Below are 27,825 nucleotides of genomic sequence, written 5' to 3' on the forward strand. Positions count from 1 at the left end.
AATAACAAGAAAATTCTTCCAGCCTGGGGGATTATAAAATAGGGCAAGACCAATGTGACCCGAGTTGCAGTGTAAATTTATTCTGCGCCTTGTACATTTTAAGTTAAATCCTATGTTTGTCCAATTTATTATAACATGAGTTTGGGAAATGTGCTGGGATGTATCTAAGAGAAGAACAGTCCAGAATATTGGAGTACACACAATTCTCCTAGCCATAATCATCTCAAGCTCAGTGTTTTAAAAATATTTATTAATGTATGTAGGGTTTCTTTTGGTTGTCTAGGAAGGCAGAAACCTCATTATTTCCTCACTTTGTATCTGGTCCCCAGCATACACCAGCAGAAACCACTAGCAATGCTATTAAAGCTAACAGTTACCGTGTGCTAACGATGAGACAAGCAAGTGCTGCCTTAGCTACTGTATTAACTGATTCCGGGGGCCATAATCTGAACCGTTATACTATACCAACCGCCCCCAATGTTATATGTCAGACGTTGTAAATATAACATAGTAGGCACTGGAAGGAGCACATTCCAAGAGCTTTAGCAATGGTTTGCTTCTTCTGTTATGTCCCTGTTACTTATGCATTGTTAAAAATAGGGGAGAAAAGTCACAGAAGAGAAGAAACGGCATAAAACACAGGAAACACTAGAAGTTTCATTTTCCCTCTCCTTGGTTCATTTCCTCAAATGCTCTATTGTCCGAAATGGATGACCCCCAAAGACTGACTTAGTCTCGGCCAACAAAGAGCTGTTAGGCCTTTTCCTTGTTGGAACAGTTTTCTAGACACTTAAAGACAGATGATAAAGAAGAGAACATTTAATGCCTCTATTTTGCCATGGAAAACTTTTGGTTCACAGCACGCCCAGCCTGCGGACACATTCTGACGGTTTATCAGAATAGGAGTCTCCTTGGAGAGGTGAATTCACTTCCTCTCACTAGCTGACAGCAGCTTTTAGCTGCATTTCATAATTCTGACCTTTGAACACAAATTGGAACAGATAATGGATGGAGAAAACTCTATTAAAAATACAGAGCAGGAAAACAGTGCCGTCTAATGACTATTTGATTTTGTTTTCTGTAACTGAGATTCATCATGGAATCTGTAAACATTGGAAATACCTTGCCCAACTTGCTCCATTTTTAGCTGGGAAAACATGGAGATCAGGAAACTGAAATAAAGCCACAGAGCTTTGCTTCTGACAGTTAGGGCTCCAACTCGGGTCTGCCGACATCCAAACCAGGTGTCTTTTTCAATGCAGCAGGTCCTAGGGCAAGAGAGCCTACATTACCTGGATTGCATAAGATACTAGGGATTACAAGGAGACAGTCTGAGGAAAAGGCTCAGGACCTGATACACGGGAAGCGGACAGAAGGAAGGAAAGCGTAGGCAGGCAGCTAGAATGTTATGCTAGAAGCAGGAAGGCTCCTAAGGTCATGTTCAGGACCAATTTGAAGGCTAGTAGTAAACTAGACTGTGGAAAGTCTCAACTACTAAAAGGTAATGCCATCTTGCTGATAATTTTGCTGTTATTCATTCAATTGCATTCACAAATTATGCCTCAATGTTTAGAAGATTGAATCAAACTTTACCCTAAAAAAAAAAAAAAAAAAATCACCATGGAGACCGTAACTGACTAACAATTCTGTCTCCACCAGGAAGGCTCTCGCAGACAGTCAAGCCCAGAACGCTTTTCTGAGCCCTTAAATACTGGCTAGGAAAATCTTCCCATCAGAAAGAAAATCAGCCTGAATTCATGTAACTAGACTTAATAGGATGAAATTTCTCCAAAAGGTTAATTTCTGCCTTCAGCCAAACCTTCCTAATGGGCCATTCTATGGTAAACAGTGGAGCTGGAGAATGGGGGAGCATGCCCTAGTTGATGTCATCGCAAAGCAATTCTGGAAGAAAATACTACGCTCAGGTCCAGCCCATGAGGAGCAATCCTGCCCTTGTCTCCTGGGCTTGACTACATGTGACCTAATTGATTGTTTTCCTCTAAAGACTGGTGATTTGATTTATTCTCAGCAATTCTCTTTCCTAACAATTGCCTGGCCTCCCCACTCCCAGGCCAGTCTATACAACCAGAAGGGAAGGGAAGAGCTCCCATGCACCCGTTGCACATCTGCCCTCTGGGCTATCCAATCGGTTCCCCGGCCACATGGCGATGCATTTTAGAACCTGAAAGATCTGGGCTGTTGGCCTTAATCAAGCGACTTAAATCATGGCTGAACATTCACATTCCCCACAATCACCTGCGTTGAAGGAACCTGAAGTGTATGGTCAGGTGGATTCTTGGTGTAAGGCCACGTTTAGAAAATCGCTCAGTTGTTAGGGTTAGGGAGCGGCGGCTGACATTGACATAAAAGCACGTTTAAGGGGACTGTGGTGGAAGGAACTGTGGACCAGGCCTGGGAAAACTTGTGAGTCTTCTTTCTCTGCTGATCGGCCTTAGAACTCAACTGATTTCAGCCTCACTTCCTCCATCAGTGAACTTGTCGAGCTACAGAAGACACATTTGAAGTCCCTTCCAGCTCTATTAATTCTATGATTACACAATTCCATTTATCTTGTCTTTTAGAATGCCAAACACAAACCACAAATAGGCGTTTAATAAACATTGCTGGGTAGCATCACATATGATTTTTTTCTAAACTGCTTGTATGTCTTCCCCCAAACCATTCCAGATTTTTAAAGTACTCAGCTAAAGATCCTGCAAATTGCACGTTTCATTTTGTTTATGTATTTAGGCAACTATGGTGCCTTCAGGGTTATGGTTATAAATGATGGTATTGGCTTGTTTTAAGAAGCAAATAACTCCAGGAAAATGTCTTTCAACAGAATTCAATGTGTTCCCACCCAAAGTCCTCCCCACCCTGACCCGACACAAATACTTGAAAGCTTCAAAATGCATAAAATTAAAAAGGAAGGCACGTCAGCATGGAGAGAATATGACAAAATGACATCAAAAACACCATTTTTTGTTGTTCTATTTTTCTTAAAAAAAAAAAAAGATTTTATTTACATATTTTAGAGAGATTCTGCTTGGGCACAGTGAGCAGGGGGATGAGCAGATGGGAAGAGAGAGGGGAAAGAATCTTGAGCAGACTCCCACATGAGCGTGACCTGACCCAGGGCTCGATCCCACAACCCTGAGATCATGACCTGAGCTGAAACCAAGAGTCTGCCACTTACCCAACTGAGCCGCCTGGAGCCCCCTGACGCCCTTGTTCCTGCTATATTTTTCAATTCAAGACTTTTTATGAGGATGGCTGTCCAAATCATTGTTGGGTACTTCCTTTGTTATCATTTTATTTCCCAGATCCCAAAATCTTGAACTAGAAACCTAATGTGATTTTGACATCATGGCAGATACACATGTTCCCTTTCATCATATGCTGAAAACGGTACCATAATCATTGTTTTATTTATTGAAGAGATCTATCCACAAGTGAAAGTATTTATTAAATAATGGGGTCCCACTAAGCTCACCTCTAACAAAGCATTTTAAAGGCCTCCCTTGCTTTCAGGTAATTAGAAGATAAACAAAGCTCTTAAAACAGCATCCCCACCACAATGGACCTTCTCCTCTCCTGGCGATCTCCGCTCCTCCTCCCTTCTTGGACTGACCCCTGGTGCTTACACAAGAGTGTAAATAAGTTGCCTCCGGCATCATTTCATCTGTTTCATAGTTGCCCCAAGTGGAAGGCAGGGCCGTGCTTTCATTTTCATTCTAGAGGGTTTTGCAGAGACTTAACTACTTGCCTGCTGTCACACTATCAGCAATTAAGCTGAGACAAGAATCCAGATCTCTTAACTTCCTTCCCAGGAATGTCTGCACTGTACTCTGTGGGATGAGGAGAAGGGAGCCATTAGCTATATTCTTCTTTCTCATTTATTTGTGCCCTTTTTATCAGAATTTGGGGCAAGACAGTTACAAGTTTTATGGCACAGGTCCTTGGAAACACAGGCCTGATAGCGAAGAAGAAAGGATGGGGGAGATCATTTGGATTCAAGATAGACAAACGCCTTCCCAAAGTATTAGCAAGCTAAAGAGTGTGAATAGAATTGGGGGAAGGCGTGTGGGTGATCTCCAGGGAAAGGCACCTCCTGGCTTACACAGCCCAGAGGTCATGTTCTGTTTATCTATAAATATGCTATATAGGACTTCAGTTGTACACCAAGGATAAATGCCAATGACCGTAAAGAGGACTATTATTGGGAGTTTGCCAGTTTTATTCAAAGCTGAATGCTGGCTTTCTGGAAAGCCTGACTCCCCTGAAGATCAGAGGGCTGGCTGACAATGCCAAGCAGTTCTGAGGTTTTAGGAACTCCTGGGTGTGCAGCTGGTTATCTGAAAGGAATCTCTGGACACTGTTTTCATATAATTTGCGACTTTTTACACTGGGAAGATTTTCCCTTCTGGGTATTGATGTTACTTAGATGCCTCTCCCTAAGCTGGGGCCACGCAGGCTGAGGTGGTAAAAATTCATGGACGGAGTAAATCCTCTGGGCTGATATTTGAGGAATGTGATCAGTTGCCAGGATTATGACATTCAACTTTCCCAATTTGTGTATTGTCTAGAAACTCAGGAAAAGGTAGTGCAAAAGTCCTTCTTTGATCACATTTATACTCTCTTTGTCTGGAGCCACAAAGACTAAACCTTAAAGGACTATCTCAGCATAGGGTCTTCCCCACTCAAAAGAGGCTAGACCATGTTTCCCTACTACCACTATCTATATCAGCTATTTTCTTATTAAGAAAGTGGCTCAATACCTGCTCTGAGGAGACTGAAGAGAAGTAAATAAAAATTACATATGAAAGAACAAAGTGAATGGTTGTGGAAGGGACAGGAGGGAAGACAGACACTGGGGGAAAAAAATTGTAAATGACTCGAAAATTAACACAGGGAGGGGTGTCTGGGTGGCTCAATGAGCTAAGCCTCTGCCTTCGGCTCTGGTCATGGTCTCAGGGTCCTGGGATCGAGTCCCACATTGGGCTCTCTGCTCAGCAGGGAGCCTGCTTCCTCCTCTCTCTCTGTCTGCCTCTCTGCCTACTTGTGACCTCTCTCCCTCTGTCAAATAAATAAATAAAATCTTAAAAAAATAAAATAAACAGGTAAAATATAACTGAAGCTTTGTTATTTAATTTCAGTCATTCCATTGACATACTCTATTGCTGAATAAAACAGGGTTAGAGGAGGCTGAATGGAAGAGATAGAGAGGCACTCTAAATTGTCAAAAGAAGGCTGTAATTCTCACAGCCACACATAAAACATTGAGAGATAGAACACACTTGTCGTTAAGACTGATACGCTCGTCCACGTTTGTTAGTGTTCTGTAGCACAGAACCATGTCATAGAGGGGCACCTGGGTGGCTCGGTGGGTTAAGCCTCTGCCTTCGGCTCAGGTCACGATCCCAGGCTCCTGGGATCAAGTCCCGCATCCAGCTTTCTGCTCGGTGGGGAGCCTGCTTCCCTCCCTCTCTCTCTGCCTGACTCTCTGCCTACTTGTGATTTCTGTCTGTCAAATAAATAAATAAAATCTTAAAAAAAAAAAAAAAAGAACCATGTCATAGAGAAAACGGAAGCGTTGGAGCAAACATCTGAGCTGAATAATCTCAGGTAAGCAGCTTTACATCTCTGATCCTCCAGGAAAACCAGGTTTATAGTCAGGACTGAAACAGACTGAAACTGGGCTGGGAAAATTTTTGGAAAAATAAAATGTGTCTCGAACCAGGTCCTCCCTCATCCTCCCGAGTGAGCCATGTGCGTTCTCTGTCTTAGCTTTTCCCTATCCCTCTGGTCTCCATCTGTCTCCCTCTGCCAACATGAGGGCTCAACATCTTTATACCTCCAGTTTGCATATCATTCTTTGTGGTCACAATTTTGCCTTGTGACTTTTTGAAATCTCTGTTCCCTGAGCTAATGAAATTATCACCTCATTACTCTTAGTTAAAAGGCTCATGCAGGGATCTGACAGACCAAGCTCATCCATTTTTTGCTTTTTAGATTTATTCTTATTTCCTGAGATAGAGCTTACATAAAATCAAACACATACACGTTAACTGCCATGCACGTGTGTGTGCATGCACACGTGCGTGTGTTTTGTGTGGCTGTTTTTGCTGTCCTTGAATTAGTAACACATCTTTGGTCTAATGATGTCAATGAGAAGGGTGGGGTCATGTAACTCCCAATATTGTAATCTAGGTTCATATTCTCCACCAGTTTCTTTGAGAGGTGTGACTAACCTAGAGGTCTCTAATAGGCAGGTAGACACATGATTAAAATTTCTAATACCTCTGTATATGGGATTTTTTTTTTAAGTAGCTGATACAAATTGATTATCACCCTGGATTATAATATTGATCTTTCATCTATTTATTATAGCCTTCTTCCTGGACTTGTCTAAAATAACTTTTCTTATTATTTATACATTAAGCCCATTGAGTCATAAGGAAGAGAGATTCTTAGTTTATCTTACACAGTTTGTTATAGTAATATACAATCAGGTTACCTAGAGCTCAAAACCTTATTCAGGTCATGGCAGCAGTTTTAAAGATCCAACTGCTGCCTTGATGATGCACTAAAATTCTGGTGGCCATCCCATGGCATCCAATCCTTCAAACTGTTGCTTTAGTGACTCGGTCTTTACCTCTTATTTCTATTGTTATTAAGCTTCTGTATAATTATTTGCTTGTGTCTTGTGTGTGTGTGTGTCTGTGTTTTGTTTTTTTAAAGATTTTGTTTAATTATTTGACAGAGAGTGAGATCACAAGTAGGCAGAGAGAGAGAGAGAGAGAGAGAGAGGAAAGCAGGCCCCCCGCCGAGCAGAGAGCCCAATGTGGGACTCCATCCCAGGACCCTGAGATCATGACCTGAGCAGAAGGTAGAGGCTTAACCCACTGAGCCACCCAGGTGCCCAATTCTGCATGTGTCTTAAAGTCAAACTCTTCAACAAACAAAAATTTGATTGGCTTAGAAAGTCACTGTTCAGTAAAAGACACTCTTGCTGGTGTTAGATGGAGCCTCATATTGAGGAATTTCATAAATCCAAGGGATGTCTCTAAACTAACAGAATCCTTTGGGGTCAGGAGTCAAACCCATTGTTTTAGGGTCATCATGATGTCACTGGGCACAGATAGAGCACTCCATGCATACTGAGTGTCTTTGTAAGAGGTTTAATACATGGCAGATGCCTAAGCTATTCAGAAAAGGTCATTATACCTGGAAAACATCTTCCTTGGTCTGAAAGGCTTGGCATCTAGACAAGTTTCTAGGATCAGAACTAATGATACTCATTTTGTCCTTTTGTTCAGAAAACATTTACACTTGTAGGACAAAGAGGAAGGAAAGTCAAGGAAATGGATGTTGGCAAGGCAGACCAGACCATGGTGAACTCGTCTACACTAATTTTTTCAGGAAAAAAAAAAAAAGAGAAGATGAAGGAAAGACAGACAAACCTTTCTAAAGAGAAGAAAATGAGAGAGGACAAGGCAAGAGGAAAGAGGCCTAAAAGGAGAGTAAGGGTAAAAAGAAAGTAGAAGAGAAGGAAATTGGAAGGAAAAGTGGGTAGAAGAAGCAAGTATTAATGTTTTTCCTTCCTTATAGGTTAGAGTTCTTCTATTCTGCCTGGTCCAGCGACAGTTAACTCTCCTCTAAAGAAAAGAAGAAAAGCTCCCATCAATGATATGGAGACTATCAGCACCTATTCAGTGGACAGCAACTTAGCTGATACAAGAACAAGGCACGAGATGGCATAAGCATCTATGCATGCAGAACTGCAAAGTTCTTTACATGCTCCATAATGCAAGACAGAGCTTTGGCACTGAATAGAAGAAAATATTTAGGATTGGTCTTAGGAAAAGTTTCCTAGCCATTAGTATGACACTACATTTTCTTGAGAGGACCCGAAGTCCCTATGTCCTAAAACACCCATGTCTATTGGGACAGTAGTTCTTAAAACATGCTCCCTAAGCCAAACAGCATCAGCATGAATGACCTGGGAACTTACCAGAAATACATGTTATTGAGCCCCACCATATACGTGTTGAATCAGAACTTCCAGGATTGTGATTCTGGACCCTGTGTTTTAACAGGCTATCCAGCTGATTTTTGTGCGGCCGAAGTTTAAGAGCCACAGTGGAAGGAAATGCCATGATTCACATCAGGCATAGGGAGAGTACCTGGTGCCAGGAAGTGAAGTCAAGTTATCTAGGAAACCTATGAACCATCTGGGTCCAGTTTCTTCTCCTCCGTAGTTCCCTCTCTAATTGTCAGGCTTCTTCCCGTTTGCGAAAGCGAATAGGTTTCAGAGTTGTTATGCCTCTCCATCCTGAAGGGGAAAAACCTAGAACCTGTAAAAACTACAGCACTACTGAGCACCCTTCCCACTCGTTACGTTTACTGGGATCACAATTAGCAGATGAATTGACGCAGAGCTCTTCAGTAGAGGAGCCCCTTCAAAGCAAATATCACAACTAACAGGGCTCTATTTCAAAGTAAAGTGCTGGCCAAAAACCCAATCAGTAATCTCTGGGTACCCTTGTAGTCAAATTGAAATGTTAAGCATCCTGCTGAGATTATACACTTTTCTACTCTAAATGGGATTATAAATTCCCCATGTCCTTGACGATGAAGACCATTCATCCTCCACTGGTGTAGAAATGTCCTTTTGGACAGACCTATGTGCAGCATTTACCAGCTTAGCTATCATGGTGCAAACATTTCTGGATGTGTATGTGTATGCATGTGTATGCACACGTATGTGTATGTGCGTGTATGAATAGCTATTCTGTCTAGGCATTAGATTTAATTTGGGGATTCTATCCCCCTGCTATAATTATTTAAAAAATGTGTGCAAATGAAATAGAATAACTTAAATATATTAATGGAGATTCTCTTTTGTATGTGCATATCCTATGAATGTTTTATTTTGGTACATCACCTGGATTGATGGCCCCAGATAGGTGTAATGACATCATGCCCTAGTGGGGGAGAGCACTTTGTGTTCCACTCACACGGTTTCAAATTTTTGTTATGCCACTTATAAGCTATAGGGTAGGTTTCTGAACATCTCTAAGCCTCAGTGACCTAGTCTGTACACAGAAAGAAATAAAATTTAGCCTGACGCTTTACAGGGAGCATTTTGTGTGACAGTATGCTGGTAAGCAAACTGAAATTAGAAGGTGCTAAATAATGAATGGTGTTATAAAAAGACATGGCCCTGCTCCCAAGGAGCAAATAGTGTACTTGCTAAGAAATGACAGACACATGTGGAACATCAAACCACAGTAAAAGAGATCAATGGCCAATTAGCAGAGCATGAAAGGATATAGTTAATTGCATAATAAATGCCATAAGAGGTCATAGATGGAGAAACAGAGAAAGCAAGAGTTATGGGAGATTTGGATCTGAAGTAGTCCTTGAAGGGAAGGATGAAGAACAAGAGAAGGTGAGCAGGGGATAGGGCCCTCATGCGGAGAAGCTGGCTCTGGGGTCACATGTATTTGAAGATAACCTACAAAAGCAGATGGGGGCAGGCTATGCTGAAGAGGCCCTTGAATGCCAAGCTAATGCATTATATGGACAACTGAAGGAGACTGTCTTTCCGATTCACTTTGATCTTCCCTAAACCCAAGCAACCCAACAGATCTAGTTACCCCTTCCATGTATCCATTATGTTTTCTGAGTTACCTTGTGTACAAGTGAGGCAGGGAGGGAAGTAAGAGATGGGCACCCTGACTCACTATTGACATTCAGCTCTGTGACAGCATCACTTTTGACAGCCACCCTCTGGCCTTAGGCCCATGGCTCCCTTCTGGCAGCAGAGCTCTGGTGGGAATCCTTCTGCACTTTCTATCTAGTTTTATTTCATGTGCTATGGTACTGAAAATGTCTCCCCCTCATGATCAAGGCCTTCTCTCGAGGCTCCGCTGATAAACTGATTCATGTGTCACTCAGTTACCTAAACTAGTCCTGCATCTCCATGGTCCATTCTAGACTTCAGTTTCTGTGTTTGCAACTCTTCCCATTGGCAATGGCTCCCCGGACATCTTTATCCTTGACCTCTTGTCCTCTCTGCATTATTTCACTATGAATCTGCTCACAGAATCTTTTGGGTATAATGAATGATAAAGAGTTCCATATTCCCTTTCTGGTCATCGTTGATATTCTATGTCAATTAGGGGTATAATTTATAGCATTTACATTTATAACTGTAATAATTCAATGCTGTCAGTTTTCCGCCTTCTGTTTGATTTTTTCACTTTTGAAACATTTCTTGGCTTTGCTTTCCTGTTCTGCCTTTTGTTATGTGAACTATATTATTTCACTGTGATATTGCTAGTGAATTCCCAATGCTACTTATTACTTATGTATTAAGGCATTTTGAAATAAAATGCTATTATGAAAGTCAACTTTGTTTCATATTTATTAGTCTTTTTCCTTGCTAAATTCTGATTCTAAACTAGTTGCATCCTGAAGGATTTTTCATCAACTGGAGTCTAGGCCAAGATAGTGTCATCCAATCAGTGAAAGATTGAAAAACTATAATATTACCTCAGTTTCTCCTTTGTAACTGAGCATCACCACTTTCAAATAAGACCATATAGAGTAAGCATCAGTTTATTAAGTAACTTTTCAATACAGACCTTAGGACCTGCAAAGCACAGCCTATAATTTGGGTCAGAAGAGCCCCAGGGGCATGGGAGTGGTAAGTCTGTTTCAGGAAGACCTCAATGTACCTCAAACACCTAGATCCACTGCTCCTGAAGGATACATGAGGAGGGAGCCCTCTAGGAAAATACAGACTCTACAATTAGCTAAGACTTTAACTACAAGATGGGAAGCCCAGGAGAAGTAGAACTGCTACATATAAGCCTTGATTAAAGTCCAGGCCATGGGCTATCTGAACCACAAATGCTATGCCACCTTCCACATGTATCTTGTCCTGCCCCACTACAGAAGTCTGGATCTCACATTCACACACAAACTTGGATGAAAGAAAGAAAAAACACACCCAAGAGAGCACACTTTTCCAACAGATCCATGGAGCTGTGGTTAAGAAATCTGGCACAAACTTGTGTTCAAGTCTCAGCTCAACCCCATTCTAGTTGTATATACTACACCAACACACTGTGCCTCAGTTTCCTCTATTGTAAAGTGGAGACTGAGGCACAGTGTGTGCCTGTGCACAACCTCATAAGGTTGCTGTGGAATTCAATAAGCTAATGTGTGTAAAATGTTTATACTGTTCCTGGCATGTGAAAAATGTTATATCATATTTACTAATATTACTATTTGGGTAAGAAGAATTACACAAATGAACCCCAGTGAATTTTGTTCTTACATAATTCCCATTCCCTTTTATTATTATTTTTTTTTAAGATTTATTTGCTGCTTTTAGAGAGAGAGAGAGCTTGCACAAGTGCATGTGTATAGGGGAGGGGGAGAGGGAGAGAGAGACTCTTCAAGCAGATTCCCTGCTGAGTGCAGAGCCCAACTTGGGGTTCAATCCTCTGACCCAGAGATCATTTAGCTAAGCTAAAATCAAGTCCTATGATTAACCAACTGAGCCACTCAGGCTCACCCCTCCCATTCCCTTTTAATCAGAGGTGGAACCTGGGAAGATGGTGAGATTTTACTATTGTCATTATGTTGTATCATAAGGAACAGGGTGAGCCCAATTTAATTGCACCAGCCTTTCATAAGCAGAGCGTTTCCTCCAGCTAGTAGCAGAAGAAATCAGAGTGGAAGCGTGAAGGGGGTTCAACATACTATTCATGGTTTTTAGGTGCCACCTTCTACGGAATGAGGGCTGAGCACAAAACAGCCCCCCAGGTGACAACCAGCAGGAACCCAGGAAGTTCAGTCCTAAAACCACATGAACTGAATTCAGCCAAACTTATGACCACGCCCAGAAGCAGATTCTTTTCCTGAGCCTCCACGTCAGATCCCAGGCTGGCTGATACTTGGGTTCCTTGGCTTGGAGGAAGGAAGCAGAGAACCTAGTGGAGTTTTCCCATACTTCTGAGGGCAGAACTGTGAGGTAGTAAGTAGATGTTGACTTGTACTGCTAAATTTGTGGCAACTGACTTTGCAGCAATATATAACTAAGGCATAATAACTGATATTACCTATGGGATGGCCCTTGCCTCCCAAGGTCCATGACAGAGTGGGTTATCCCAAAGTCCATGACAGAGTGGGTGAGACAGCCCCAACCCACTCTTTCTCCCTTGTCCCACTCTGATCCTATAGTTCTTCCACCACACCAGTGAGGATGCGTCCTCAGCTGGACGCATGACACCATCTTTGCCATATTTCCTTGCATAAGATCTTGTGACACCAATTATAACGCATCATGAGAAAGGCTGCTTCAGTATCTTCTATTTATAATCTTCTTCCTCTTGCCACAGAAATCCTGTTCTCTGCAGTGGTCACCAAATCAGTATTCTTGAATGTTCCATTTTGCTCTTGATCCATAAGAATACTGTGTGTGTGTGTGTGTGTGTGTGTGTGCACACGTGCATGGCCACAGTGAGCAGCTAATCGTTGATGATCCTGAGATTTGACTTCTCTCTAATTCTCTGGGTTCTGACTTTCCTTTTTTTTTTTTTTTTTTTTTTTTTTTTTTTTAGCTAAATGTCTCTGGTCCTATTATTATAGAGCCAGAGCAGATGAGAACAAAACAAATGAATCAAAAAGAACAAAGATATTCAGAAGAAGAGTAACATGACTCAGGTAAACTGTCTTTGTGGAATATCATTGACTTAATGCCACATGACATGGAAATCCATTTCCAACCGAAGAGGGCAAGTTCATCCTGTTGCTCCTTGCTGAATGGCCTTGTTGACATGGCTGGCTCCCTTGAGCACTGGTAAACAGAAATTAAGTGAAGCTGAGAGGTAATGATAGATTAGGTTTCAGAGATCAGAGATCCTGGACGAATCAGTTGAGAATACTTGAAACTAGGCAATGGCTACATGATGCTCATAGATTTCCGTACGTAACATTGAAGAGGATCCTAAGTGCCCTCACCCTAAGGTGGCAGCAAGATAGAACTCTAACAAAAATATGGCCACTGGGAACATCTCATATTGTCCAGAACACTCACAGCATGACAGATGGAGATCTGAAAATCTATCTCCTGACCCATGGCAAACATCATAAGGAAAATCTTTCCTCATCCTAACCCAACCCTGATTTTGTTGGGATGGGGCCACATACCTCCATGATGTTCACTTAACCCATCTGAAATTCATGTTATTTATCTTTGAAAACATTGCTCTTGGCATTTGCTTCAGGAGACTTACAGTGTGCTTCGTGAATTTCACATGCATGGTGTCATCCACCACCTTCAACCCATTGGGAGATCCCTTTAAAAGGTCATGCAGCATTTTCAGCTAGAAATATGGAAAGAAGGCTGAGTAAAATTAAGATTAATAGGTGTGTGGGGAAAGAATAGTTCCTGACGAAGTTTGAAAATAAGATGCTGAAAATTACAGATTCACTTCTAGTTAAATCTGAGGAAGGAAGCATGAAGGCTAGTTTGCTTCAAGAAAAAGAATAAAAGGAAGGAAGGAGGGAGAGAAGGGAAGAGAAGGATATTCAGGAAACAAAGAAGAGAGGTAGGGAAAGGAAGGGAAGGGAAGAGAAAAGAAGGGAAGAGAAGGGAAGGGATACAAGGAACTTCCAGCAAATGATTCACTAAAGATAATTTCTTTTTAGGGATTATTATACCATGGAGAAAATGAGCTTAGCTCAGAGCCTAACGAGGCCTCTCTCCTAGCTACTTACTTAGCACACACTACTGAGCACCTTTACAAAATGGGGACAGTGATGGCCACTTACCTCACAGGGATTTTGTGAATAATAAACCCTCAGTCTAAGAACTGGTACATAGTCAGTGTTCCTGGTAACTTGGTGACTATTACCACCATTATTATTTTCATCATTTTCATACCAGAATAAAATGGCTGAAGCTTCCAAGGAATAGTGTGGGAACTGTACATGTAGTCTTTTTATCCAAAATGCATAAGCTCATCTTCCATTTCCTCAAAATATCATCAGAACCCCACTCTTGGGGAAAGTCAACTTTACTGACTATAAAGATTTTATTTATTTGGGAGAGACAGAGAGTGAGTGAGTGAGAGAGAGAGAGGAAGAGAGAGAGAGAGCATGAACACGGGGGGCAGGGAGAGAGGGTGGGAAACTGAAGCAGACCCCCCGGAGCCTGAGATCATGACCTGAGCTGAAACCAAGACTCTGGTGTTTAACTGACTGAGCCACCCAGGCACCCTGGCTTTTACAGAAGTTTTGAGGGTGTAGTAGAGGCCTGAAATTAGACCCCACAGACCAGGAATTGACTTAAACTCTACGCATTGTTTATAATTTTATGAGTCAGGGTTTCTCACAAGGCCTGAATTCTCCTTGGATTCTGGCCTCCGGCCTCCCAGGGAAGCCCCCTCCTTTCCAATTCTTCCCTCTCCTTTTCAGCCAGCATGTGAGACCCCAAAATCTGTCACCATCTAAAGACAGCCAGCAGCTCCTAGACCTTCACCCCAATGACACCCACACTGCACAGCCCCAAGTTCACTGAGCTGACTTGCTAAACAACACCTCCACCTGCTTTTGCTCTCCACCCTGGGCAAGGTGGAGGGAGAACCAGGAAGGGCCTGCAGGCATGCAAAGGTGGCGTTGGCGCAGGAGTGGAGTTCACCCGCGACTTCCCCCGCAGCTGCTCCTCCGACCCCGCTACGGCAGAAAGTTCCGACCTCCAGGGGCAGCACGTGGAACATGCTTCGTGTCTATTAGCTCCGTTTCCCTGCCTAACCCTCTTGCAACCTCCAGCCCAACTCACCAGATCCTAAAGTCATTTGCAATTAAATCCTGAGTGTGTGCAAAGAGGAAGCTGGTCCCAAATCCGGGCTGTGGGGGGGGGGGGGGACAAGGTCAATGAGGGCAGCTGGCCCGGGCCCCAGTAGAGGGCCCACGACAGGCCTTGACTCTTAAAGAACTCTCTGAGCTTCCAACAAAGAGCGGGGCTACGAGTGGGCGGGTCAGCTGTGCCGGGAGAGGAAATGAGCCCAAGAGCCAGTCACACCTCTGCTCCGGGAGCATCCTCTCCGGGCATCACACCGCCCCTTCCCAGAGCACTTGCCACCCCACAGTTACCCAGCAGGGCTATGAGCAATGAGAATTTCATTGCCCCCCACAATGCCCCTTGACTCTGCTGACTCAATTTGCCCCCCTCCCCCACTTTTAGGTCTTCCTGTTGATGTTGCTTTGTTTCATTATTTATTTTTAGCTCTGATTTCGGAAGCTTTGATTCTGCCGGGCACTGGCAGTGTCTCAACGGCATCGGCCTGGGCTCTGAAAAGATCATTGTGCGCGCCTGGCCTCGGGCCCCGGACGGACAGAGCGCTAGTGTGAGCCAGCTCACGCTGCCCCTGTGTGCGCTGGGCCAGCCCAAGGCTTGGAGGCCCTCTCCGCGGGCCTGCCGGCACAGCCACAGTGAGGGGGACAGAAAGAAGCGACCGCACATTTCACCAGGTCCGGCTCTGGAGTGGAGAAACTGAGACCCCTAGAAATGAAGCGTCCTTCCCGCAAATCACACATTGAGGTTGCAGAGCCAGACCTCAAATCATGGACTCTCAAATTCTGGTCCAAGGCTCTTTCCCATGCATGAGAAAATAATTTCTGGAACAGAGTCATCAGTTCCTAAATTTCATGATGGGAAGCCACCAGGCTGCCTGCTCTGTCTTTATGGTACCATCTCCCCCATTCCCTGGACTCTGAATGGGCTCCCATTCATGGGGGAAAAAATAAAAGGCTAGGACAACAGTGGTAGCGCCTCTCATCGTGCCCATAGGCCCTTCTATTTTTTTGTTTTGTTTTGTTTTGTTTTTCTCTAAGAGATACGAAAACATTTTTGCTGTGAGTCAGGAACAGTGAGCTGGTGTGGCTCGCCTCCTCCAAGGGGCTGCTGCAGCGATGCAGAAGGGACGAGCTTCAGTTCCCTGGACAATGGGCTCTTTGACTGGGAATATACAGAACCAGAATTACAAGTGTGCAAGAATAAACAAGGCCGGAGTCAATCTAAAGTTGTTTTACACTCTGTTTTATTAAAGTCAATGCATTTCCGTTCCTACGCGCTGCGCCTAGGTTTGCTTAATTGTAGACACCCGGGGTGAATGCTAATGGAGCGGAGGGCAGCCTGCGATCTGAAACCAAGGCCCTTTTCTGACCTCTACAGGCCATTTGGAGGAAAAAAGGAAGCTGCTTCTGGAAAATAACAGCGGAAGGCATCACAGAGCACGGGCTGAGGGAGATTTTTTCCTGGAGGCTTCCTGGCTGCTCTGAGTGTGCGGACACAGGCGTGCCCTACTTTTCTGCAGCTCTGCTTTTCGTGTTTACTAGGTTACTGAGGCAACGAGGACGAGGTCATTCTCAGGAGACCTTCGGAATGGAAATTGAGATCTCAGTCACTCAACACATACTTAATGAAGGCCCTCCAAGTCTTGGGCACGATGCTGGGCCCTCAGGATATAGCAGTGAACCACGTCTCTCTTCAACAAAAATGCAAAGTCTCGGGGGGCGGGGTTGGGTGGGTAGAAAACCCAGAGGCCCCAGCGTCCAACAGAAGCTATGGCGGGTTTCTACAGGACCAGAGGAGAGCTTGGAGTCAAGTCAGGGAGGATACATTTAGGCTATTGTGAACAGAATTAGACCCAGAGGTGGAAACAGAGACAGCGAAAGAGTAAAGTGCTTTCTGGAAACTGAAAATGATTTTTTATGGCTTCAGTAGAGGCTTGTGTTAAGACAGGATACCAGAAAGTTAGTCAGTGGCTGGATCCCCAAGGCCTCAAGGGCCAGGGGCTATTTGCATTTTATCCTTGGGACCCCGGGAGGCCACTGAAAGGTGGTAAGCAGCAGAAACAGAAAACAGAAGCTCATTCCAAACATCATCTGGCTGCACAGGGAAGAAGGGACTGGAAAGGAGGCAAAATCACAGGTGAGGAGAGCCATGGGGAAACGATCACTGAAACCCAGGCAAGAAATGAACCAGGAAGAGTGAGTAAGGGACAGATGCATTTAAACCGAAGATAAGAAGAGCAAGACTTGGCAAGACTGGTAGGTCCATGGATTTAGTGAGTGCTTCATGCCTGTCTTGCTCAGACTTAGGGCTGTGCATCGGGTACACAAAAAACAAGACGACATAGATTCCTGTCAAGGTGATCAAGTAAGGAACTTGCAGGTAGGCTTGGTGGGAGGAAATCACGAGGATGTGACTTCGAACCTGTGAGTTTGAGGTGGAGTTGGGTGTTCTGCAGGGATGTCCAGACAAGATATGGTGTCTGAATCACGGATGGAAAACAACAACAATTCTGCCTCCATGGAGACAGGGAACTACTCTGTGGCTTCTAAAACGCCCTCAGGGGTCTCTGAAGAGCCTGCTTGTCTTTGGAGGGCAGATTGGGGTGTCAGACCGCTTGAGACCATGAGCCCACCACTTAGTGGCTGCATAATCGTAGGCGAGTACTTGCCTTCTTATGTCGGAGCATCCCTCCTGCCACAGTAGGGATGACCAGAGGGCTTACCTCTGGGTTCAGTTGTGAAGCATCACATGACAGCACATGGCCTTAGACATGTGCCATCATGTTCAGCACAGGTGGATGTTAGCATGATGTGTGTGTGTGGGGGGGGTGCGGATCAGAACTTTCCCGGGAGCAGACTCTAGTCCCAACACCTACAGAAAGTGCAGCTGGTCCTCACTTTGAAAATGGCAGTACTGATGCCCGTCTATCACACGGAGCTGTAGGGAGAGCTTAAATGAGTATGAGCAGAGAGGGAATCACAGACAGGTTTTTTCCCTCCCCAATACCTTCTAAAATCACTGATTCTTCAGACGGACGTGTAGGTGGGGACCAGTTGATAGGATTCTGTCTGAGAACATCCATTCATTAAGCTCCATATTCTGGCTGACAGGGCTGTCCATGTCTTTGCTCCCTCTCCCTGTCCCCCAGCTAGCACACGGAACCGACCTCAATGCCACTGCTCATCCTGACCCCCAAAGCACAAAGCCACACTCAGACACCCCAACTGAACTGCTCCAACAATGGCGCTTAATTATTATTAGTAGTATTTTGTCGGGGGTGAGGGTGTAGTAGTGATAATATTTGTCTACTGCTAAGAAGTCTGGGGATAAAAATATATGTTTATAAAAAATTAAAAATTATTATTAGTAGTATTTTGTCGGGGGTGAGGGTGTAGTAGTGATAATATTTGTCTACTGCTAAGAAGTCATCAGCCCTAGAAAAGATCAGAAGCTCCTAACCAGAATAACCAGTTTGTTCCAGATAGTCATCCACTACTCTGTCGCTGTCTTGTCATAACACCCAAATGTGGTTTATCTGGTAATTCTACCACAAGGATGCATTCTCTTCCAGAGAGACTGGATCCATTTTTTTTCTTCGTGACCTAAGCAGGCTCGAAATAAACACAGACTACTTTATACCATATGCTGATAAGCAGGCTTCACCTTCTTCCTGAAAAGTCTTCCATCTCAAATTGTGTCTGGCAGTGTGGGGTAAAAGCACTGTCTAACTGCTGCCCACTTTTATGATCATGTGTCTGATCATAAACTTCCCCTCACTCGCTGTTTTCTTGCTTAAAGCCCTGAACTTATATTTTGAGTGTGTGTGTGCCTGTGTGTGTGTGCGTGTATGTGTAAGGGAACTCGAACTCAATCCCATCTCCATTGGGTTGGAATGTGTGCAGTAGATGATGTTAAGTTACACACAATTGTATTCTTTTCATTATTAGGCACGGAGCGGCTGTAATACAATCTGTTTTTATCCGAAAGTGTCTTTTTACCACTTTCTTTTTTCTAAGCAACACTTTTTTTTTTTTTTTTTAATCAAGAATCAGTTGGGCACTCGGGAAGCCAAACCACAACATGAACAAAAGAGGACATCTGTTGGGAAGACAGCAGCAGGCTCCAGACCTAATGAATTATTTTTTGCCCAAAAAAAGCTCTCGTGGTGAGGACCCAGGCTACTGTCTCTGTGCCTTTCCAAGCCTGGAGCCTTTAGGGGGCTGGAGCGGATTGCACCAGCAGGGCAAAAGGAATCTATCACTCTAATGCAGATGCAAATGTTCACACCCACCATGCAGGCCACTGTCCTGAGTCCCTAACAAGGATGACTTATGTCAGGCGTTCCATGGAAGCTCCTTCCCTTGGCAGAGAGCAGTGGCTCCCCTTGGAATATGAAATTATTTCGGCAGCTCAGCTGTCCAGGCTGCGAAATAAAAGCTGGGCATCAGAACTTCTCCTCTTAGGGGTGTCATGTGACCCGACGAGTGCTGGCATCCCTCAATGTGAGCCCATAACTCAAGAATCAGGTTATTTTCAAAATGTGCTTTGTGGCTCTGAACCCTTTTTTTTCTGGAGGCCTGGCAGAAATGGGAGCCAATGGCTGGAATGCTTGGAGTCTCACAGACCAGACTGTAAGAAGGCCCCAGGCGGCCACGTTGGCACGAAGCACACAGAGCCCCATGCCCATTCCCACCAAAGGCAGTCCTTGCTGCAGAGCACCTGGCTGAATCCTGCTATCATTGGCAATGCCTGGGGATTCTGCTCCCCCATTCTCTCTGCTCTAGCTAAACATTTGCACAATACAGGCAAGGGCAAGGCCACTCGGCTCCTTCTCAGGCTTGCCTCACATGGGAGCCAGTCTTCCACGGAAGCCATCAGCTTGAGAGGCTGAAGTGTGCCTGTGCTCGATGCCCTGTTAGTGAAATCAGTTACCTTTTCTGTAACATAAACTCTGATTTGAGATGGGAGAGGAAAGAATCGAAGGGAAATATATGGGATTTCACTGAAACATTGGACGTTCAAGTTTGAGGTTGGGGGAAGATATATTTTGACTGCCGCCAATGTATCAAGATGAATGCCGGCTGCAGGAAGAGATGGTAAGATAGACTCAGGCCCAGGCGTCTTAAGAGTTCTCCACCCATTGGCCAGTGGGGGTGAGGCTATGCAAACCCCATGAATAAAATTGTAAATAAAGAGGGGTGCCTGGGTGGCTCAGTGGGTTAAGCTGCTGCCTTCGGCTCAGGTCATGATCTCAGGGTCCTGGGATTGAGTCCTGCATCGGGCTCTCTGCTCAGCGGGGAGCCTGCTTCCCTCTCTCTCTGCCTGCCTCTCCGACTACTTGTGATTTCTCTCTGTCAAATAAATAAATAAAATCTTTAAAAAAAATTGTAAATAAAGAGCACCCTTCAGGAGGGACGTAGAAATAGTGCAGCAGAGACCTAGATGAGAGATTCTAGAACCTGGCTGGGCTGATTAGGAAAGGTCTAATAGAAGGAAGGTGTTATTTGAACTGGGTCTTGAAATGCCCAAATCGCATAACGGGAGATGCTCATCAGAGACAGAGGAAAAATGTGAAAATGTGTGAAAAATCAAAGAAGGTATTTAGGGAGCTTTGTGGCTCGAGAAATGATTGTATGTGTGTGTGTGCGTGTGTGTGTGTGTGCGCGTGTGAGCACATGTGTGCATGCATCTCTGTGTGTGTCTATGCGTGTTCACACACACATATGTGCAGTGAGATCAAATAAAGCTATGTCCCATGACAAATGGAAGAGACTGCAGATAAGTAGAAACTAAGTCAGCAAAGAAGAGTGGGGGCTGGGTTGTGCAGGGCTCTTTCTTCTGTGGGAACTATGGAGCTAAAAAGTCCTTTGCCATGGAAAAGTATCAAGAGTAGCCAGCAGATTCCACCCTTAGGGGATCCTGAAAGTATGATCCTTAGGGGATCACAAGAAGCCTTGTACTTCTCTACCCCAAATGGGATGTCCTAGAGGTTAAAAGGCTAGCTACCCACATTTGCCCATCTGAGAAAGGCTACCCCCAGGAAACTGCAGCCCCACTACTCACTCCCTTCCTGTCCTAGCCCGGCCAGGCAGGACACTGAGGACCAGCTGGTCTGGCACACCTGTGCCCATGGTCTGGCTCCAGCATCAGTGCTCCAGACTCGCATCCCCCCTGCACACTTTGAACCATGTCTGCTTCCCATTAGAGCCCATCACTGCCTGGAATCCTTGAGTAATCTTGTTTGGCTCTGAGTTCGGTGGAAGAGGGTTTTCAGAACAATCCACTGTAGTGGTTTGGCCAGCAAGACACATGTCTGGCCGGGCTGGAAAAGCCACTCCTATTACTATCTGGAGTTGACTTGCCAGTGAGCCCTCTCTCCCCCAAGACTGAAAATCAGTGAGGTGTAGCACACAGTGGCCTTCAGTCCCAGTGAGAAGGGACGGAAGTCAGCTCTCTCTCTAACTCTTTTGTTTCCTCTGAGCAAACTCCTCCTCAGCTGACTGGCACCTGGGCTTAGTTACTCAAGACTCCCACCAGTCCCCATCTCACTGTTTATGCCTCTTCTTCTACTGATGCACTTCTAGAAGCCCATTCCTGATGGAGCTGTCATCGGCGCCCAATATTCAACATGACCCCAAACTGCACTCATGATCTCTCCTCTTACTGAAAACCTGCTGATCTTCAAAGAGGGTCATGTCACACCGAGGGCTCTCATACTACCGAGCTACCACCATAGCAGAGTATCCAGTCAGTGGGATGGCAGTCCTAATGATGCCCACGGACATCATTCCTGGGCATGCTTCTGCTGAAGATTCTTGGTCTCCGCCAGCACATTCAGAACGAAGACCAACCTTCCCATCTGGCCCTTTCCATGTCCAACGTTCCTTGATCAGGTTGAGGCCCATGTTCTCCCGTTCATCTCTTGTCACTCCCCTCCCGTGCCCACATACAAACACATCTTTTAAACCAGTCACAATCATGATTTTGTTCCAAGCTCTAACCCCACCACATGGCTTTTGCACAAAGTCATTCTACTCCTTAGCATGTTTGTTCCTTTTTACCTGACAACTCTTGCAAGTCCTTCAAGCATCACCTCAATTATCATCTCTCGGTAGACGTTTCCCACCACCACTGCCCCATTAGATGATCTTCTCCAGAGTTCTACAGAGGCGTGAGCCCCTGTATTAAGATGTTTACTGCTCATCTTTCCCACTTGTAAACAGAATAGTTCCTTTCCCCTGCATCCTTGGGGCTTAGTGAAATACACGACACACAGTTGGTGCTTAATGTATGTTTGTTACATGGCTCAATCACATGTTCCATGTCCCCAGCTTTTCCTAAACCTGCTACATAGAAGTTTTCATGTCTGGGTCACTTGCCCTCAGAAACAATGTCAGGTGACTGGAAGCTCACCCCGTAAATGAATGCCAGATGAGGCATCAAGTGGCGACGATGAGTCACTATTATTCCCATCCCTCCCAACGTTTACGTTTTCAACACAACTGTCTTCCCTGACTCCTCCAAGCAAGGGGAGAACAGAAACATTTTTCTATCCTCTATTTAAGAGTGGAAAGGTTTATAAGACCAGTTGAGCCCTCCTGTTATCTAGGATTTGAATGTGGTGTCTTTGCTACTTCCCTTAAACCTCTTATATATGCTTCAGCCATTTGAGTGTCTTAACACCAAGAATGGATATGTGGTTTCTGAACTATAGCAAGGAAATTCGGAAAGGAGTTGGAAGAAGAAGGGATTATCAGTCATAGTAGTAGTAGCAGTAAACGTAATAATAATAATCATAGAATAATATTATCAGCTCTTCGAATCATAACACACCTGCCTTTCTCCTATGCCTCAGAGCTAAATGATGGCAAAGTCTTACAGTGTGGCTTTCTGCTGGTCTAGAGGGCTGCTGAGAGTTTTTTCTGAAATTATTGTTTCCAAAATCTCATGGTGGTGATTGGTTTATCAAGAGAAGTATTTGCCAATATTTGATCCCCAGTGTGCATTATCCTCTTTTCCCTATGCCCAACTCAAACACAGACTATATTTTCCAACCTCTCTTGCAGGTACTTGTGGCCACAGGACCACTTGTTAGATGGTGGAATTGTGGAGAAGTGCAATGTATAACTTTTTGAAATACGGAGAATGAGTTCTTCTTTCTCTATCCTTCTTATTGCTGACTGGGACGCAGATGCAAAGGCTGATGCTTTGGTAGCCATCTTGGGCTAGACAGAAGCTACAAGCAGCAAAGCTAAAAAGCCATAGACACTGGGTCCTGGACACCAGGTACTCAGGATACCAGCTCTGGCCTGCCTATATCTGGAATCCACATAGAAGATAAACAGATTTTGTTTTACAAAGGTACTGCAATTTTGGGTTCTCCTTTTCTTATAGCTAAACCTAATCATAACTAAATATAGATGGCATCTGGACAAACATAAATTCCACCTACCGTATTTTCTCCAGATTATCGCTCATTTCAGTATCTGCCTTCTCATCCTTTCTGCTTGGGTCCTGTCCAGCTAAAGATCATCTAGGTCTCCAAGCTATTTGCCTCTGCGTGCCAAAGTTCCTTACTCCATTTCACTTACTTTATGACTTTTCAACCTCCTACACTCTGCTCCTCTGTAACCTCCTTCCCACATTCTTTCCAGGAAGAGGGAGTACCTTCTAACCATGTGACTGCAGGTGATGCCTTCTGTAACTGTGAGAATGCCTATGCACAATGCTCTACTTGTGTTAGGGAGGAAAATCAGCCAACATTATTGGGTACCTACCATAGGCCAATCTGTATACTTTTATATATTATCTCATTTCATCTTCACAATAACTTTATCATATAGATAATGTTCATCTCCATTGAACATACAAGAAAACTGAGGTTTGGGAAAATCTAATTAGTTGCCTTAGTTCTCCTAACAACTGACTGCCAAATCCAGGATATGAGCCCCATCTGTCTCCGTCTGAAATGAATGATTTTTCCACCATGACTTGCTGCCTTCCAGCATCATGGTTAGTGGCCTGAATTCATAGGATTTTAAAGTTTGTAAAGACCAATGGCCATGTCTTATTCGGTACTGTGCCTTTTCCCTTAGAATCTAGGACGGTTTCTGGGTATACTGGATCTGTAAAGTATATGTTGTTAAAACAGACTAAGCATTAGGCTTGCAAATTCCCCTCTGTTGTGTGGCCATTCAGGCTCAAGAATTCAGCAACGAAGACCCTGCTAGGACCCTCAGAGGTTCTCAGTGGGGCTCATAATTTGTGCTGAGGAGTTCAGACGCTATAATAGGAATACAACTATCAGAGAGAACACTCATATGTAGAACAGCTTAGACAACCATACAGAAATCTGGCTGAGAAGTCAAAAAGAAGCCCAACTCCAACTTGCAGTCAGCTCCAGTTTCAAGCACAGGAAGGGAGAAGAGCTCAAAATAGTGATGAGAAGATCCATGGTAATCCTGAGAGTAGCCCTTTCTAGAATAATGGCAGCTTGCGTGGGCTCCAAAGGCCACCTAACGATGTATGTAAAAGGTAGAACTGTAATGTGGCCAGTCTCTATGCCTAGTGAAACTAAAACAAAATCTGGCATTCGGTTGCTGGGCTCACACGGGCTGGCTTTTGCCACCGACGCTGTACAAGTCTGATGGTGAAGAAACAACACAGCTGCTAGTTCCATGGTTAAAGACATGGAGCTCACTCTGAACCTCAGGGCTAAGGGATGGCTTTTCTTCCCTGGCCTGGCCCCTCTTCTTCTTCCCCTTCCTCGTCCGTGTTGAAAGCGCACTCTTGGATCTGCCGGTCCAGCTCAGAGAAGCTCCCTTCTAGGTCTGAGCTGCTGTCTGTACTGTAGTCAATTTCCTCCATGCAGGGGGGCTCATCATCCAGTTCTGACGTCACGCTGCTGCTGCTGCTACGTCTGCCGTGGGTTCCCAGGAAACGGGGGAAGAGAGGGGAGGAAGGGAAAGGGATGAAAAATACAGAAGGGGAGGGAAACAGAGAGTGGGGGTGGGTGGGGAGAAAGGAGAAGGAGAGGAAAAGAGAAGTTACTCAAAGGAAGGAGCAGTTACAGTAGATTGGAAAGAGAGAAGGACAGTTGTCTTTCCTGAGTCTGCATCTCAACAGCCCCTGCACCTTTAAACGTGTCCCATACACAGTCCCTGGGTCCTCAATCATTATTTTGAGATGGCAGAGGAAATCACATAAAATCTTTGGGATTCCTTTGTCCTTTGCCAGAACAGTCTGCATTTCTAAGTTGGATCAGAAGATATCCAGTCAGAAGAGGTGGACGGCCTCATGCATTTAAGGTCTTCAGGGTCTCTTTGGCTCAAAGTGAAACATCAGAGAAGGGTGTCACTGTCACTGAGTATTGGAGAATGTCACGTCAACTGTGTCTGGGGAAGGGTGGGGTTGGCATTTGGGTAGCTAAGACCAAAAGCCCTAATGTGTCCCATGGCAACTCACAGCGCTATGACTCACTGCATAGCTCTCGTTCATTGTGATGGATGGTTTGTTGGAATTAGACAATTAATCCAGGTTGAAATTAATACAGGAGAGAGTAAGCAGGCAATCAGCATTCTCTTTCTGCGACGTTCGTGCATCCCATCATCTTCCTTCTCTGCCATTTATGTTAGTTTATTTACAAATGGAAGATCAGCAGGGGCTGACCAGCAAGAGGTAGAAGGGTACCGCAGGAATGGACAACAAACCTTGACCACATATTGAGAGCAGGGGATATTTCTTCCCAACGAACTGTAGATCTATCTCATTTGCATGAGGTACCTTCTTTCCTGAAGACTTTCTAATCACTCCCTACTTAGGACTTAACCAATTAGGATTAACAGCGTGCTGGGTTTCTACTCTGTGATTTATAGAAGGCAAGCACTTCATAAATCAGGCAGAGCTGTTCATCCACCTGCCTCGCCATAAACAATGAAAATGGGTAATCAGCAGTATGGTTACATGTTAGCTTGGGAAATGAATCAGAGTCCAGTTTCCTAATTGTCCACCGACTGATGGGAGCAGCCTCTATGTTCTCCAGGCCCTAAACCGAAGATCTGGTGGGACACTGCCTGAGTGCAGGGGAAGGGAAAGAAATATGGATCTTGTTCCCATAGTAGCACAGCATTAAACTGTTATCATATTTTACAAGCTGAATTGTAGGTGATAAAGCAGTTGAGTAAAGGAAGGTAAGAGCTGCCCAAGTGTAACACGAGCTCAAGTCAGCAAGAACTGATGGGCTGTGACTCAGCCATCACCATACTAGGGACCGAGATGACATGCTATACAGTGTCAAGAGCCTGAGCTTCAATCCTGGCCATGAGACTTTAGAAAACCCCCAGCCCCATAGGATAGCAAGAATAATACCTTAAGAGCTATTGTGCAGACTAAATGAGAAAGCACACAGATGCTATCTAGCAGAGTGTCTGGCAGAGGAAAGGCCATCAACAAATCTTCATTCCATGCTCTACTGTGGATATGGAAGAAGAGGGTGAATCATGGTCTTGAAGGAAAAAAGCACTGAGCTTTGTTGCTTCACACCTGAGTCATAACAATAGCAAAACCATTCAAATTTACAGTGCTGATAGCTTCTCTAAAGCATCATTTTGATTATGCCACTTCCAAATTTGGATTTTTCCATGACTTTTCCTTGCTTATTAATGTAGTGTGGGTATTGATGGATGGGATGCTCCCTATGGGGTCCTGTTGGCAGAAGTCTATAAATAAACACCACAGTCAGTCTTTGTCTAATGAGGGCCTGTCTTTCCTCCACTGTGGAGTCTGCCCCAATCATTCCTGGACCTGGACCTTTCCCACCACAGTCAAGTCATCAAGCTGTTCTGGTTGTGATCATCCAAACATATCAGACTGCATGTTTTCCCAAGCCTTTAGTCAGGTAAAGATTTCTCATCTCTAAAATGATCTTCCAATTCCTCAGCATCCAACCAAATAAGATACACCATTTTTTTAAAAAGGCTCATCTTAATTTCTACCAAATGACTATCTCGATAGCTCTATCTCTTTGAAATATTCTCCCTTTGAATTTTGATCTTCACAGATTCACTTAATTTGTTTTGATCCTTAGTAACATTTGTGAATAAAGCCCAAGCCTCTGCCTAATTCTATATTATTCTATAGGAAGTCTAAAATGTGCTAAGAACACAGTAGGCATACAATAAACAGTTCCCAAACTGAACATATAACATGTATGTATGTAGAGAAATACATACATGCCATTTTGGACCATGTTTGGAAGGAATTACTTTGGTCTTGATTTTTTTCAAAGGTTTTATATATGAATTAAGCCATAATTATCACATTATTGATTTCAACAAATATAGTTTCTTTTGTAATTGATATATATATATTGTATAACATTCAATGTATAATACAGTATTAAATAATATATTATATTTATTTATATAGAGATATGTATATTTACATTTAAATTATATTTGTAAACATATGTTTACATTTATATTTAGTTTATATATATAAAGGCTTAAAAAAGTTGAATTACGTCTTTCACTTATTTCTCTAAATAAAGTACAATTATTCTTATAAATTAGAAAATCAAATTACATGTTGAGAGACTTCCACTTCTGTATGTAGAGAGAAGTACTTCTCTTTTTTCTTCCTCATACATTATTCTGGATATTTTATATAAAACAAACATAAGAAGATTCTGAAATGTGGATGACATATGGAGGGAAGGAAGCAGATTAGATGTGGTCCCGGGACTAAAGGACAATATGGTGGTGAGCTCCCTGACATTTCTCTTGGCCTCTTATATCCCAGACATGGAGCTAGACAAGCTGACAACCTGGAAATGCTAACAGGTATGGACAAAAACAGCCCCAAATGGAGCTATTTCTCTCTAGCCAAATAATAAGGAAAGAGGCAGCCTAGCAAGAAAGATGAGTTTAAGCTATACTAGCTCTACTCTA

General features: G+C 43.9%; 1 protein-coding gene across 1 annotated transcript in view; it reads right to left on the reverse strand.

Moving 5' to 3' along the window:
- Positions 1–20,219: 20,219 nt before the first annotated feature.
- AGBL1 (AGBL carboxypeptidase 1) overlaps positions 20,220–27,825 on the reverse strand; it is a 727,538-nt gene continuing 719,932 nt past the window's right edge. The window contains exon 23 of the mRNA XM_004774140.2: positions 20,220–24,797. Coding sequence (XP_004774197.2) covers positions 24,593–24,797 — 205 coding nt within the window. The 3' untranslated portion in view covers positions 20,220–24,592. The remainder of the gene's footprint in view (positions 24,798–27,825) is intronic.

Source organism: Mustela putorius, unplaced genomic scaffold (genome assembly GCF_011764305.1).
Source record: "Mustela putorius furo isolate JIRA1106 unplaced genomic scaffold, ASM1176430v1.1 tig00003875_pilon_pilon_pilon, whole genome shotgun sequence".
Lineage (NCBI taxonomy): Eukaryota > Metazoa > Chordata > Mammalia > Carnivora > Mustelidae > Mustela > Mustela putorius.